This window comes from Melozone crissalis, unplaced genomic scaffold (genome assembly GCF_028551555.1).
Source record: "Melozone crissalis strain CALT ecotype California unplaced genomic scaffold, PUWL_Pcris_2 ptg000016l_1, whole genome shotgun sequence".
Taxonomy (NCBI): domain Eukaryota; kingdom Metazoa; phylum Chordata; class Aves; order Passeriformes; family Passerellidae; genus Melozone; species Melozone crissalis.
In genome coordinates, this window is record NW_026535794.1 from 38,140,423 (window position 1) to 38,155,986 (window position 15,564).

General features: G+C 33.9%; 1 protein-coding gene across 1 annotated transcript in view; it reads right to left on the bottom strand.

The window, feature by feature from the left end:
* ZNF385D (zinc finger protein 385D) overlaps positions 1-15,564 on the bottom strand; it is a 412,256-nt gene that overhangs the window by 62,561 nt on the left and 334,131 nt on the right. Inside the window, 1 exon segment of the mRNA XM_054273561.1 lies at positions 2,851-3,013. Coding sequence (XP_054129536.1) covers positions 2,851-3,013 — 163 coding nt within the window.

Consider the following 15,564-nt stretch of genomic DNA (forward strand, 5'->3'; position numbering starts at 1 on the left):
ACATTCACAGAATGAGCAGAAAACCCTCATATTTAATGTTTTCTCTTTAACACATAATTTAAACACCAGCAATCCTGTGTGAGAGGTTTTAAGGAGTTAGATTATATTGTGAGCTGCACAGTGTCAATAACACATGCTGGCATCACATCTAACAAAATAGTCCCAGAATAAGAAACATCACAAATTACAGCTTTAGCCCTTGAATCAGTTTGTATACTATGTGATTTTTTTCACAATCCTTTATTGCATAGCAGCACAGATTTCCTGATGACATTTTGTTTACTGTAGCTGCTAAGGGCACACAGAACCAGTGATCTGAAGCCCTGACCAATATGCTGTGACTGACATGCAATTCAGCATTTAACCCGTGCTGTAGATGATATATAAGAAGTGATATGTACTCAACCCTATCCTCAGTCTATTTGGGATAAACTATTAATCTTCAGCAGACAGTTTTAAAATATTGTAGAAAAATCTTTTGTTCCAAATGATCACAAGTACATGGACTTAGTAACTTTCATCTAGTTACAAAAGATTAATTTATGAATTATATTCATTAGTACAACTATTCCCTGAGAGTTGCATACTACTATCAGGATGTTTGACTTTTACAGTGATAATTTCCAAATGTAGACACTAACTATTGCACTAAAACAGTGCAATATATTCTGCTGGTCAGAATCATTTTGCCCTTAAAAGTTCTATCAAGCTAATACAGGACATAAGAACAACCAGAAAGGAAATAAAATCCAATTTAAGAAATTTTTGACTTTTCATAGTAGACAGAAATTTTCATCCTTTTGGCTACCCAATTTTTTTTCCCCTCACCATGTATACATTCTTGACAAAAGATAATTTATGCCAAGGATTTTATTCTGTTGCCAGTCATATCAATGCTGACCTGTAAGAACTGCATCTGGATAGAACTGCCTACCTTACTTTGAATGCAACTGGTTGAATAGGGCTTTTGGCAGCTGTTGAATATGGCTCTCAATAATTTAAGAAATTGTAAGATTGCCAGTTAACAAAAATATGTAACTTTTAGAACCCCATTAGGGTCAGTGTTTCTAACACAGAATAAATATATGTATTCATATACATAAACATATGTTTACAAACATTCTATGAAATGAATCCAGGAATTTGCAACCACTGAAGAAACTCCAACATAGGCCACTGCTTGTGAGTGCAGTGGGATTTCTGATATTTTCTTACTTATGCTGATATGAAAACTGATCTAGACTACTGACCTTGGATACAGGACAGTTCATATATCTTGTCAGGGATCTAATGCAAAGCTTGACAGAAAAACTCAGATTGGTTTTAAGGTACATTGGAAAATCCTTCAAAATTACACAGCATAAGATGAAAGCTTTTGAATAATACAATTTAAAGCTTTAAAAGGTCTTCCTTTTCTTCACTTATTTTCTTCAACCACTAGATAGTATTTGGTAAACAATAAATCACTCTTTCACACAACATCCTCCTTCCTGTTCTGAATATCTCAACAAGTAACATCACAAGGCACTTTTAAAGCTATTTGTATATTTACAAACACATATTTCCCCAACTAACTTTTGACATTTTTCCTATTTTCTTATACCTAATTTCTTTCATCGCACAAAATCATCTCAGAATATTTTCCTTTCTTTTCTTTGTGGAACAAAGACAAAAACAATGTAGCAAATATTTCTTAAAGCCATCATAATTATGTTATAAATCTGCATAGGGAAAAGAAAACACTGTCTGTAATAGTAAGTTATAACTAAAATATATTTATAGAGAGAGACATAGAGCTATCTGTCTATAACAAACATAGTGAAGATGTGCCTTCAAGCAAGTACTGCATGTGCTTGCAAGGTACTTTCCTGTTGTATTAGAGTTGGTTACTGTACATCCATTTACAATGCTGAACTTACTGGATCAGAAGTGGTTCCAAATGAGCCATTTTCAGCATCAGTAGGTATGAGGTATGTTGTTATATATATCAGGAATCTGATGTTTCACAACTTTGGGGTTTTTCTCCCGTGGTTATTTTTGTCTTGGTTGGGGAGGGGGATTGATTATGGCTAAATATACAAACTTTATGCCTTTATACACAAGAGCAGTCACACCTTCTGAGACACTAGACTACCTCTCAGTGACCTTATAATCTTCCTTTGAAATTTCCAACAATAGCTGCCTATTTAAAATGCCATAACAACCAAATCCTGCTGACTAAAAAATATGTAGATTTCATTTGAAAAGGAGTAACTTTTACCCACACAATAAATTAAACAATATTATTTCAGTATGAAGACTCTTTTAAGCAGAATAATTGGTATCAATAGCACTTACCTGATTGTGAGGAATAGAGGTTATACAGGTCTTTTCCATTTCAAAACCATGCAATAGCCATTTAAAAAAAATAATGCAATGTTCGAAATTTATGAAAATTAGGTTTTTACTGCAAATGATTTTTAAGAGGCTTCTAGACACAAATAGTGCAATTTTTCACATTGTGGTTAAAAGAAATGTGCCATATATAATTACTGATAAAGAGATAGTGCATACAGACCAGGAGGTTTCGATCAGTTGATATGTTAATCAAGTAATGAGTACTGCATTCCGTCATAGAAAGAATGTCAAGCCTCTTTCCACTAAGAGAAATCAGCTACATGACTATCAGACTATCACCAGCCTACTGAAAGGACTTAAAGAAATCAATATCACACAGAAAGATGGATCGAGCATGAATCAATGTGGCAAGCACATAACCAAACAGACATGGAATTAAACAAGAAGAAGAAAAAAAAATATAAGCCAAATCAAAACTAAACCAAACGAAACCAACAAAGATTGTCGCTTAACCTGTTTTGTCAGAGCTGGTATTGATGGTATTGGTAGTGATGGAAGTGAAGGTAGTCTTTGCGCTGTCCTTGGTAGTAACAGATTTCTGCTTATTTTTCATGGCTTCCAGTGCTTTGAGCTTCTTGGCATGTTTAGTGCCTTTGTAGTGGGCCGCAGCCTGGCTCTACAAAGGAGAACAAAATGAACCATGCAATCAGGCTCATTTCTAAACTGGCATTCTCTGTATTAGTACAAATACAGACTACCTTTCAATAATGGGTACCACTTACATTATCCAAGTAGTGACCAAACAGAAAATTATAATTAGAATGATGCTTGGAAAACGACGGAAAAAGTACTAGAGCCACACAAATTCAATTAATACAGTATATTACTGTATAACAGTAGATTAATTTCACACCAAAATTAGGTTGTTTTAGTCTACCTTGCTACCATTCGTTTTTCTATTAAGATTTATACTGCTTTCACATTAAAAAAAAATCTCAGGCAACGGGGAGAATGACATTCTCCTCCTGATAGCTTTGTACTTTTCAAGTTTCTATTTCAAACTAGAATTTTTATAAAAGCTTCCTTCAAAGAACAGTTTACTACTGACAGTGGTATTAGCAACTTCTCAGCAGACTGACAGTAAAAAAACAAACCAAAAATACCCCAGCCCAAAACTAAAGCCCAAACAAAAGAAAGCAAAATATAAAACACACCCTTCAAAGCCCATAAGCAGAGACTTAACTGGATGTGAGGCAGACATGGAATTATCTGGCTCTTTAAAAATAAAAAAAAAAAAAATTTAAAATAGAGAATTACTTTTGTTCACCTGCTACAAAAGCTAGTGTTTGAAATTCAAAGCCAGGAGCATCCTTTCAAAGCAGAAAGCTCCCACAAATCCTGTCACAGTTCCAAATACATTTTGGCTACTTCATATTGCTAAGCTAAAATAGATTTGTATATGCACTACTATTAAAATTCATGCATTACATTACAAATAACTTTATTATTTTATGAGTTACTACCAAATTTATTAATTTAATATATGTGCAAGAATATTTTAAGATTAGTATTTTAATTATTAAACTTTATACAAAAAACACTAGAAAATTTGGATGAATATTCAGAATTTTTTTCTTCACTAATTATTTAAAGTCTTATAAGAAAGACAGTATTTCAATTGATAAGTTGACAAAATGAAAAATTGCTTATATCTTTTCTTTTGAAATTCAAACTTTATGGAAAGTATCTCCATTATTACTTGAAAGAGAAGTTAAGACTTCACAAAGGTAGTCAAAATTTAGCTATTACAGAACCGAAAAAAATTAAAAGCAACAATTCTAGGTCAGCTCAAGGACCCATAAGGTCAGTATTTTCGTTTTAGAAAATGTGAAACAATAGAAGATACTTAGAACATAAAACAAAGGTAGATGCTTTCTATTGTGGAATCAAAATAATAAAAAAAAATATATATATGGAATTTAGTGACTATAAACCTAAAGCATCAAATGGGATAAAAAGACACAGTCATTCCCATCACTAAGCTGCTCATGCAGGTAGAAGAATCCTGTATTATCTGGCATTTATTAGTCATTAGACCGTTATTGAATGCTATTTGTTGTCCTAAATTTTGGGGAGAAGAGTTCCAGTGATTAACTATAACTCTAAGGATACATAGAGGGAATTATCACTTTCAGCTTACATGAAAAGTCTTGATTCCTTCCAGATGCCTGAGATTTGAAAAGTGTAAGGTGATTAGGAGCCCTTGTCTAAAACCAATTCACAATATATGTGTAAATGTATACATGTGTAGATGTACACACACACACACTCTCTTGGATATTGAGATGCATCATTCAGTTTGGTTGAAAGCCAGTTTCTCTATACCTAAAATAATGTAAATCTTGTATTAGGTACCCTTATTGAAAGAACACTGGACAGTGAAGTATTTAATTAGAAACAACTTGAACAGAAACAGCACAATCATGCACCTTTTACAATTCTCAACACATAACATTGAGACATACTGTAAGCTAAATACAAACAGTCAGAGGATGTGAATTATAATCAAACCAAAAGACCAGTGTTAAGTTACAATGATGCATTAAAAATTACATAGTACTTTACACCCCTGTGTCGCTATCATGTCAACTATTTTTAGAGTTTCTAGTCAAATGAAATTATCAGTGAGCTTCAGATTCTGACTGCGCTTTTCCCCTTAACTAACAGTGTCACTAGTCAAACATCTGAAACATATTCACAACGTGGTCCTTAATACTTAACTATGAATGCTGATATTAGTTTGATATAAATCCCAGCTTTCTTAACAGAATTGTTGGCAGACTTTTATTATTCTGTTTATTATTTATTATTATTAAGTTTAATTATTCTTCATCCACAGCTCTCTCCAAATTCTCTCAGCTTTAGTTCCACAAACCTCATCTCAAGTTCTATGTTGGATGCTGAAGGAATATATAATGAGGACCTATGCAGAAATTGGTGACCTTTTCACTGCTCTGAAATATATGAATGAAATTGCTCTAAAGTGGAAACACATTGCTAGAATTTACAGGTATGATAGCTGCTACTCAGAGCTTTCCATAACTCACTTCCCACAGAGTGCTGCCAGTCTACCCAGCCTCTATTTAAATAAGGTCTTCAAGTCTTTTTATGTCAAAGTTTAAATCTCTTTCCTCTGCGGGGACATGAAGCCCTCTAAGCTTGTTTCAATATAACTGTAGCTGGCATGTTAATGGGAGTTCTATGTGAGAGCAAACAGATTGCTCCTAAGCCTTTAACCAGCTCCAAATTAGATTGTGCTGAACTTTTACAACTGAACTGAAACCCTAATTAAAAAGACCAAAAAAAAAAAAAAGAAAAAAGAGTTCTGTCATTATCTTTCCATGCAGGAGTAAGATGAAGGAGATGCAAAAATGTCAATAAACATATCTTTCAGGAAAGCAACATAAAATATGGTACCTCACTGAACCATTTCTTGCAGCCATAAGAGGACCAAATCATCGTTACTGCTTAAATGGCTTTTACTTGTAGCATATAAAATTCGTTGCTGAAAGAGTATTTACTTGTAGGATGAATACATAAGCGAGATAGATCATAAAATATAATTACTCCCAACTTTCATGCTGAATTAAGCAATAATAAGAGACAGCAGAAGAGTGAAAAACAAGTTAAGTACTAGTATTTCCTGCTAGCCATGATGCTTAACTGACTGAAGAGACTGTATCATTTCAGAAAGGTGAGAAGAATTTCCTTCTGGAACACTTTTACAAAAGAATACATTAGAGGAATACTTTAGGAATGAGATTACTTTCTTTCTTCACTACAGTTTCCATGTTTGATGCACAGAATTAGCCCTAGCACTGCACAGATAAGTGACTGTCAGCTAACACCAGTCGTGAAGCATGAGAAATACATAAAATATTGCTGGTGTAATGTTATAGAGAACTTTGGGAAACAAAATCCATTCTTGAAAAAGATGCCCAAAATGAAGGTAAAAAAATATTTCTTTATTATTTATTATAATGATATATAACTATGCAAGATATAAATAATATTAATCTAATAATATTATATAACTAATATAATTATATAAATAAATAATTTAATTATAATAGTTTTTATTACTACTTTGTACCTTAGTTGAAAACTCAAGGATCCTTAAATAAAATTTGAGGACCCTGATCCTAAAAATTACATGTAGACCAACCTTGGTCTGTGGGAACTACTTCAATGAAGTGGCAAAATGTCTGCTAGCAAATCACTTTTCAATGTCATTTGTAACAACTTCCTACTTATTTGGGCAGTACAAGTCAATTTAAGCATCTCCTAGTCTTTTCATCTGGTTCCATGTACCAGTGTTAAATAATTAGGGACCTTTCTAAGCCACATATTCTATAACCTTGACAAATTGCTCAAATATAAAAAAGGATTTGTCTATAAAATCTGTCTGTATATTTATGTTATAACCACACAAAAAGATAAACATACTACAAAACAATAAAAATACTGTATGCAGATGTGAACAGTTAGAAAACAGACCCAGAGTGTAAAACTCGGCTGTATTTTCCTTGCTTAAGTGCAGCATTGTACCACAATCAACCATCACAACATCATATTATCAAGCAAATTGAAATGTGTAAAATACATTGAGAAAGATGAAATTAGATCTAGATTGTCCGTTTTAAACAATCCAGACAGTATTCTTTTGCAATTACAGTCAACATATCTACATGGCAGTCTTCAGTATAAGTTTGTCTGCCTGACTAATGTATTTCACTGGATTATATGCCTTCTCACTTATGTTCTTTAGGCAGTGGTCCAACAAAAACATTATGCTTAGTTTTTGCATCAAGGAAAAAAACAGGTCTTGTCCTATTCTCAGAGAATTTTTAACTCTGCAGCACTGCATCTTCTTTTTCATATCCCTCCTGATCCACGTCATGCTACCATTCTTCTTACAGATTGTTTTCCTGCCTTAATCACTCCCTCTAGGCGACACCTTCATAATCAAGGCCAGTTCAAATAAAATAAACCTTTTGCAGAAGGTGTAGTGGATGTGTTCCACTGATTCTTTCTTGCAAAATTAAATCCAACTATCTTGCATTGTGTCTTTCTCTTTTCACAATGCGTTTTGAAAGATGTCTTTTGTTGGTAAGGCTCCATGCTTTTACCTGCCTAACTAGTAGCAAGGCTACAGCATGCCTGCACCTTAAGAAAGCACAAAATTGAGAGGGTTGAGAGTGCTGGAAAGTCTATTCTGTCTGCCTGGGACTTCAGAAGTTCATGCCATCTTTTTTTTCTTTTTTTCCCCTACCAGCTAATGGATGTTACCCCCACCTCTGTTATTATTCACAATACAATAGTAGTAATTTTGGCTAATACAGAAACTGATGTCAGGATTCTCCAGACCAAAAAGCTCTAAAACAACAACAAAAAATTAGATTCCCAGTTCAAACTAATACTGTCAGTGAGCTGGGCACACATGCATAGTGATAATACATAACTGCATAAGCCAAGAAGGCTTCTGTTCTTGATGAAGTCAGGGAAATTGCTTATGAGAGGTCTATCACACACTACCATAACTTCCAAGTACAAATATTTTCCTATAGTTGGGCTGTCAATAAGTATTTGAAAAATAATTTTACTGGTGTCCTAAGCCTACAAGAAAGTGATAAAATTCAAATGACCTTCTTATTTTTGGAACAAGTGTGTCATTTTCTAGTGACTCCAAAGCCTGACCAGCCAGTGATGACAGCATTGCCCAGGGAAGGTTGCAGGGAAGGATGCAGCTGAGACATCTGTATCTACCAGTTACATGCCATTTACATAACCAGAGCTGATCTCCATGGAACTTCTCCTGTAAGTAAACTGGAGAAGTTTACAGGGAGAAAGTCTAACAGCCCTGAGATGCCCAACACTTGGTTCAGCCTAAAGCAGGGCTCTAACAGTGAGAAACAGCTAAAAATTTTGTAGAGGATTGTGCAGTCTTTTTCATAGAAATATAGTTACTCTATTTAGTAGGTAACTTTTTAAATGAGGATATATTAAATTTAAAAAAAAATACTTTCTTGCAAGGCCCCCTATTTGTTTGGTCAGTGAGTGGACATGAGAAATCCAGAATTACACCCAAGTCCTGTGCTTACCCACTAGAAAACAGAGAAAACTCCACAGACTTTAGCAGTTTCACAGACACTGTACATGAAACATTTAATTACCTTTGCAAGCCTTAGCACAATAGGAGATTAAGTAAAAACATGTAATGTAATTTTGAAAGATGATGTCAACATGATGACATGGTTCATATTGAACAAGTATCCCAATTTCTGCCTGATACATACAAATTCAATCTGCAGTCAATAATGGTGAAGATAAACATTGCCTATCATTATTTCTACCTTCTGCTAAGCTTACTTATATCTTCTGAGTTGTATCATTTAAATTTTTTGAGCAGTCTATGACAACACAACTCTGTAATCCAATCACTTTATTCACTCAGGTGTAATTATGGTACTAAACACCAAGGATATTGTGTAACATGATTTCTTTCAGATATGTTCTGAGAGACGGCTTTTGCCCCCTAAATTGTGATCAATCAATTCACCCTTTCTGTAGAACCAAATATATAATAACAGGTCAAGAACCACAAAGGTCTTTTCTGAAGAAAACAACCCAGAAGAATTCTCTGTCATTATGGCAGAACAAAATGCCCCAATATATTATTCCCCAGATATTTATCTTTCTATGGAAAGAAATCTCCCTCTTTCTGCTCCCTCTTCTCCTTCCTAAAGTATTTATTCAGTATACTCATGAATGCACCCTGAGACTCACTGATCAGAGTGAATAAGTGCTTCCTGAGCTCACTAGCATCCTTGCATAATTAATCTGCTCTACCCCACTCCCTATTATTAAGCTTATTCCAGAGTAATTTCTATAATGGTGAGAGATTGCACCAGGCAAGAGCCTGCATCACATTGTGAGAAACTGGCATCGACACCATTCTTATGGTAGAACCATCCATTGTTTAGTAAAATCAATTTCATTTTCATTATGAAAAGGAATATAATATTTTCTTATGGAAAGCAAAACTTGTTTTATCTTGGTCAGATGAAGAAGGTAAAAATTTCATATCTAACTTCACTTGTTCCATAGGACAGTATTTTTATGACCATGCATCTGCTTGTACTATAAACTACCATTGAGTGTGACATTACCTGAAATAATTTAGGCAAGATACAAAAATCTGCCTGAATATAACACTGCATTCTGAGGCAACACACACTGTGCCAAAATATATATACTGAAGGGAATATAACTCAAGTTATCAATCAGTTCTCATACCTGGCATTTTTCCTTTAAGGACACCAGTACTTCATGCAGCACAACAAAATTTTGTTCCATGTTGAAATACAATAAATGGGTCATTCATTTTGCCATCAATTTTATCCTTTTTATTGTTAAGAAAAAGCAGTTTTAAGCTTATTTTGACAAGGTTAACAAGTTTTAGAATCTGGAATTTTATACATTCTGTTTTCCAAAGTAATATGGTTGTTTAGGGGGATGCTCTTTAAATGGGGAGATGAAACGTGGTCTTTTGAAAACTGCTGTCATCAATAAAATTAACTTTAACATTTAATCTCATCTTTACTGTATTCATTAGCATTATCATTTATTTTCCCCATGGCAAATCTTAGTGTAGCTAGAGTTTCAAGAGAATATTAAACTCATTTGGTATTTTTTTTTCATTTAGATTAACCAAGTGATTAATCTCAGATTAATATTCGAATGATATACCAAAAAAAGTTAATCTGTACACATTGCTATGAGCTATGCATATCATAAAATTAGGCATATATTAATTCAGCTTAGTAAATACAATATGCTTTCATATTTGAATCTGGAACTGATATATTCCAAATGGAGAACTTGAGCAAATGATACATGCTACTGATATTTTGTAGAAATGTACCCCAGATTCCTTGCACTAGCAGTGTGCACCGCCACATATTTTTTAAATATTGTATTAATTATGTAAATTTTGTAATTATGTAAAGTTCAATATTTACATTATACACAAATCATGATTATTTAAAAAACAAGGGATTCCGTTGAACTTAACATCAATTTTCTGAATAGTTTTGAAAAGTTCAGTTTTTTCTGGTGCCATCAAAAGAATAACAGTGTTGGATATAGAGCCAGCACCTGCTTGAATAAGTTTGTTCACAATACCTAATTGGAGTCAAGGATCTACACATGCACTTACCTGCCCAGACACTCATTAAATTTAGAAACTTTTCACTGTTTGAACAAAACCCACTTGATTCCCTCAGCATGCATCTTGTGAACTTATAACTAAAGTTGAGTAGGTGGGTTCGGAGTACCTTGTCTGAGTGTTTTCACCTGCTTTCTGTTGCCAAGGAAACTATTTCTGTCTGTTTACCTTCGCGATAAAAACCTCATTGAATTCTGAGCTTCTGATATTTTTTTGACTGAAGCAAAGCATCATGGAAAAGTAATGGTCAGACACAAAGATACTACAAGAGATTTCATGCAAAACAGTAAAAGCTCAAAAAGTGCTTCCTTATGATTTGAACCTTATATTTGAAACTACAAGTTAATATGATTTCTATATACAAAACCATAAAAGAGAGTCTGCAGAGTCATTGTAACTGCTCCTAAACACAGTCTTAATACTTTTATTGCAATCACTGCTTTTAATACAATAATTACTAAAAGCTTTTCAAGTTTCAGTTTTGTGTTCGGAAAAATGTTGATTCAACTTCCCAATTATTTCATAAAAACATACAGTTTCACAGATTTTTCATTTTGGATTCCCAATATATATTTCAATAATTGTTTTAATGTAAATATTTCCAATGTCCTTTAAATCAGCTCCAACCCATAAGCAGAAATTCAAAACACACAACAAGAAATATAAATGCTCAAATTTCCTGATTATAACTCTGTTTTATGTGAGCTTGACTGTAGGTTCCCAGGTTAAATCTCCAGCCTTCTTTTAGAAGACTGTAAATATATATAAAATATAATTTGAACTTTTCCACTGTGAAAAGTTTGCACAGATGCACAAGGAGGGAAGAGTTTATAGATTCTTTCATTCTCTTAGTAGCTTGAAAGGCACCCAAGCCTTCCATGTACAGAAGAAACATCCATAGAGAGGCAGTGCGTTTCCTTGTAATAAAAGAACTCTTACTCACTAGTTGTTTGCTTATTTAGACACATTTTGTATGCCTAAAAGAGTTCTATGCCAGTAATTTGCTTAAAAAGTGCCACTATAGGTGTGTCCATAAGACTTCTCTCTCTAGACAGAAATACACATTACATTAAAAAAAAAAAAGAGAAAATAAGTAAAACGAATAAATGCTACCTACTAGAAACAAAAGTAAAATGTTTTATGTAATGAATCAATATAAATAGAACATAAATAGCTTAGTGGTGATAAAAACTAGTGCCATACAAAGAAAGAAAATTTGTATTAAAACTAGTTTTTTCTAAACAATTAGCCAAGGAGAAAATATTTTGAGAAAATAATCCAAAGGGAACAAAGGTTTATAGGGCACAGGAAATTGAAGATCAGTCAGCCCACTAATACAGTTCTATTTATTCCTTTATATATTTTTAATTTGTTTTGCCTTGTTTTCAGTTATCCTTGAGTGATTCTGTGAACATATTAAGGGTCTCAGTGAACTTCACAAAATACTGTATGTACCTGTAAGATTTGCCACTGCTCTTCTACCAACCAGCACAGAGGCTTAGCACTTTGTATCATTATTTTAACACATACCTAGAGCTCACAGACCTGCTTGTAAGTCATTAAATCTGCCAATAGAGTTAGCCATTAAATCAATTAATATGGTTGGTTCTTAAAGTAATACATATATATGGATAGATCAAGTGGTTCCAAAAGTAGTGAAGGCTGAAAACTGAGGTTTATTTAATGAGACATGTAGGCTGTTTTACTACCACCAATACAGAAAAGGCCATGATACCTTCCAGTACAAAGCTTTACTCCATCAAGTTGTTAGGTTCCCTGCAGGAAGCCACAGTTAGGGATATTAAACACTATATAAAACTTAAAGAGATGTTCTGACATCACTTACTGTTTACCCTGCAGTTACATTTTGTCTCCTTCCTACAAAACTTTCCACTTAGTTGATGTTACACTGAAATCCGAAAATCTGTTGGGTTTTTTTTTATCCCCACTGAACAAAACCAAATTGAAGATAAAAGAAACTGGCTGCAATCCTATAAACTTTACTGGATAAGAACAGTGCTTCTGAAGTCAACTGGACATTTTAGATGTTGAAATGTTATAGGAGAAGTGTCTCAGAGATGCTCTATACTTCTACATTGCCTTTACTGTTTCTCGTCTCCTCAAGTCAAGCACAGGTTATCAGGTTAAAAACTGGAACAGTTATATGAAATCATAAGGTGTATAAAGTAAAAAAAGGTTAAATAGACAGGTATAAAAGCTCTTTCTGGTTTTAAAACCTAAGACATTTGTTTGGGCAGAGATTACTTAAAGAGTAAAATTTCCAAAAGGTACAGAAATTTAATGCTGAGGTTCCAAAGTTTTTGGAGCAGGCAAATCTCTTCATATCTGTTCACAAAACTGATTAACAAATTTATTTATTTGTTCTCTCTTGTATTTATGTTGCTCTTCCTTTTGCTATGGCAGAGCTAAGGAAAAGACAGTATGTCTTCCCCAGTCTCTAAAAAATTACTTTCAGAAAACTGGTTTCTTTAGTAAAAACTTGTGGAGATTTCTGAACCTTCTTTGAATAAAATGCAAATAGGAATCTTTAACTTCACCTCCAATGAATAACTAAAACTGTGAATAGCTCTCAGTTTGCATCCATGACATCTCACTGCTAGGATAATCAGCATGCCTCAGTGTGCTTTGCAGCATCCCAAATTTATACAATGGAGCATGTTGTAATGAAAACTTCTATATAAAAAAGCCAAGAACTCCCAACAAGGAAATCTCCTCATGGGTTTCTAAGCTGGTCGCGTACATTTGGAGTGTATGGACAGTTTGATTTGGGCTCAGTGAGCTTCAGGATGATTTCTGGATTTCACCACTGAGTACAGGTGAAGCAGCAATATGGGGCAGCCAGGTTCTTATGTCGATAGCTTTATAATTTTTAAAACTGATCACTAAAAAAATTCTTTATTACATTATGCTTAACATTACTATTAAATTGCATAAGCCAGTAAGTTCTTTTTTCTCTCGGGAATGTATTCATGACTTACTTTTTGCAAATAAGTGCACAAATATGATTAGCTTTTGCAAATTGCTCCTTATTCTGTTACTGGTAAGTAATTTTTATAATTCTGCAGTGTAAAAAGATGCTATTTTCCACTTCACATTCAGATGTAATGAGCTAATTCAATGTGTTAAAAACAACAAAAGATCTTCAAGAATGAGCTATTTGCTTCAATATTCCAACCTCCTTTGAAATCTATGTTGAAATCATCAGTGATAGGAAGTTAGAAAATTACTGTAGAAGCCCTGTTGCAAAAGAAGGGCTCAGTTCATTTATTCAAATCCCAGCTGTGTTCTGTTACCTTCCTAACAGACATGTTATCCATCATATTGATCCCAAAGTTATTTTTTGACCAGAGCTAATACGCTTCATTACTTTTCCTGTAACAAAACAATATTTGGGCACAATTTCTGCAACTGTTTCAACATTCACACTTATGAAATCATTATACACCAAAATCTAGAAACAATGAACCATGATATTTTCCTTGCCCTTTGGAAATGGCAAGGACCTCCTTCCTATGAAAGAGAGACTAATAAAACCAAAACAAAAAGCAAACATGTTGAGTTTAGATTGTGTGGGTGAAATCCTGGCACCACTTAAGTCAACAGAACTGTTGACATTTATTTCACTCTGGACTGGCAACTGAAAGAAAGTGCAATGCTCCATCTGGAAACAGTGTGAAGAATTTAAAGATGGACGAACAGCTTTTGACTAAGCCAACAAAACCAAATGTACATCACAGAAACACATCAGCTGAGAAAAAAAAGTTCTGTTTTCACTGCAAAAATGTGTCATAATCAACTTGGAATATGTTAAATGCTTAGCCTCACTATAGGATTTGTTTTAGTAACTGCATCATCTTGGTTGGCACTTTATACTAATATTCAGATGCTATTGGTATCTTGTGCATAAATATATGCTACAAAATAGTGAAAATAAAAATTAAGAACATAAGAACAAAAAAAAAAAAAAAGCCCAAATAGAAATGACTTGATTTTTCTGCTCTTTTTTACTAGGTTTTGCTTAACACTGCTAGAGACAAGCATGGGAATATTTTCCAATTTCTTTTATATTTTAGCAAATCTGTTTGAGAAAGGTAATTGTATGTGTATTATTAGATGGAAAGCTTTTCCAGTGTGGAGTACACTTGAAACATAGATATATATCCCCAGCAAACATGCAGCTATAAGAGACTCAGAGTTTTGTCAGAGAGACATAATCCATTGCCCTTTTCCTAGAGAGTTGCAAATAATTTGTGCAGCACTTTATGGACAGATATAAAGACACAATGCATATCAGAAGCACCACATAATGATATCCAGGGAGTATGACATCAGAAGAAGGCAGATAATCATTAGAACTCTCAGTCTCAACTGAATTTTGAGACTATTTTTTCATTTTAAATACTTTCTCACTTTTGATCCAAGAGCTGGATTACATCTGCGTCTATCTCATAATAAAAATACAAACAAAATGTAATAAAAATAAATAGACAAAATAAATAACTCAATTTATGTCCCAAAGACTGTGCTTTGCAGTATAAATAATTTCAAGAATGACTGGTATTTCAACACGAATGAACCTTAGATAGACCAAGAAAACAAAGCCCTTTCCTTGAAAAGACCTTAAGGGTGTGAGTTCAGACCATGGATTTGGAAGGGTATTAGCAGACAGCAAACATTGTGACTGCAAAAGAAAGGACTTGCAGATGTAGGTTCCTATGATATACCAAATTATGACGAATACTTGCCAGTAAGTTATCTGCCTGAGGCAAATTAACTGGCCTGAGACAAGTCAACATTCCCAGGGCATCTTCTGGCTTTCAGAATTAATGGCAGGAAACATGTCATCCCTGTGCCCGTGCATGTCAGTCTCCTCAGAGCCTTGAGAGGCCTCCACTCCCAGCTCTGGATGAGGGGCCTCT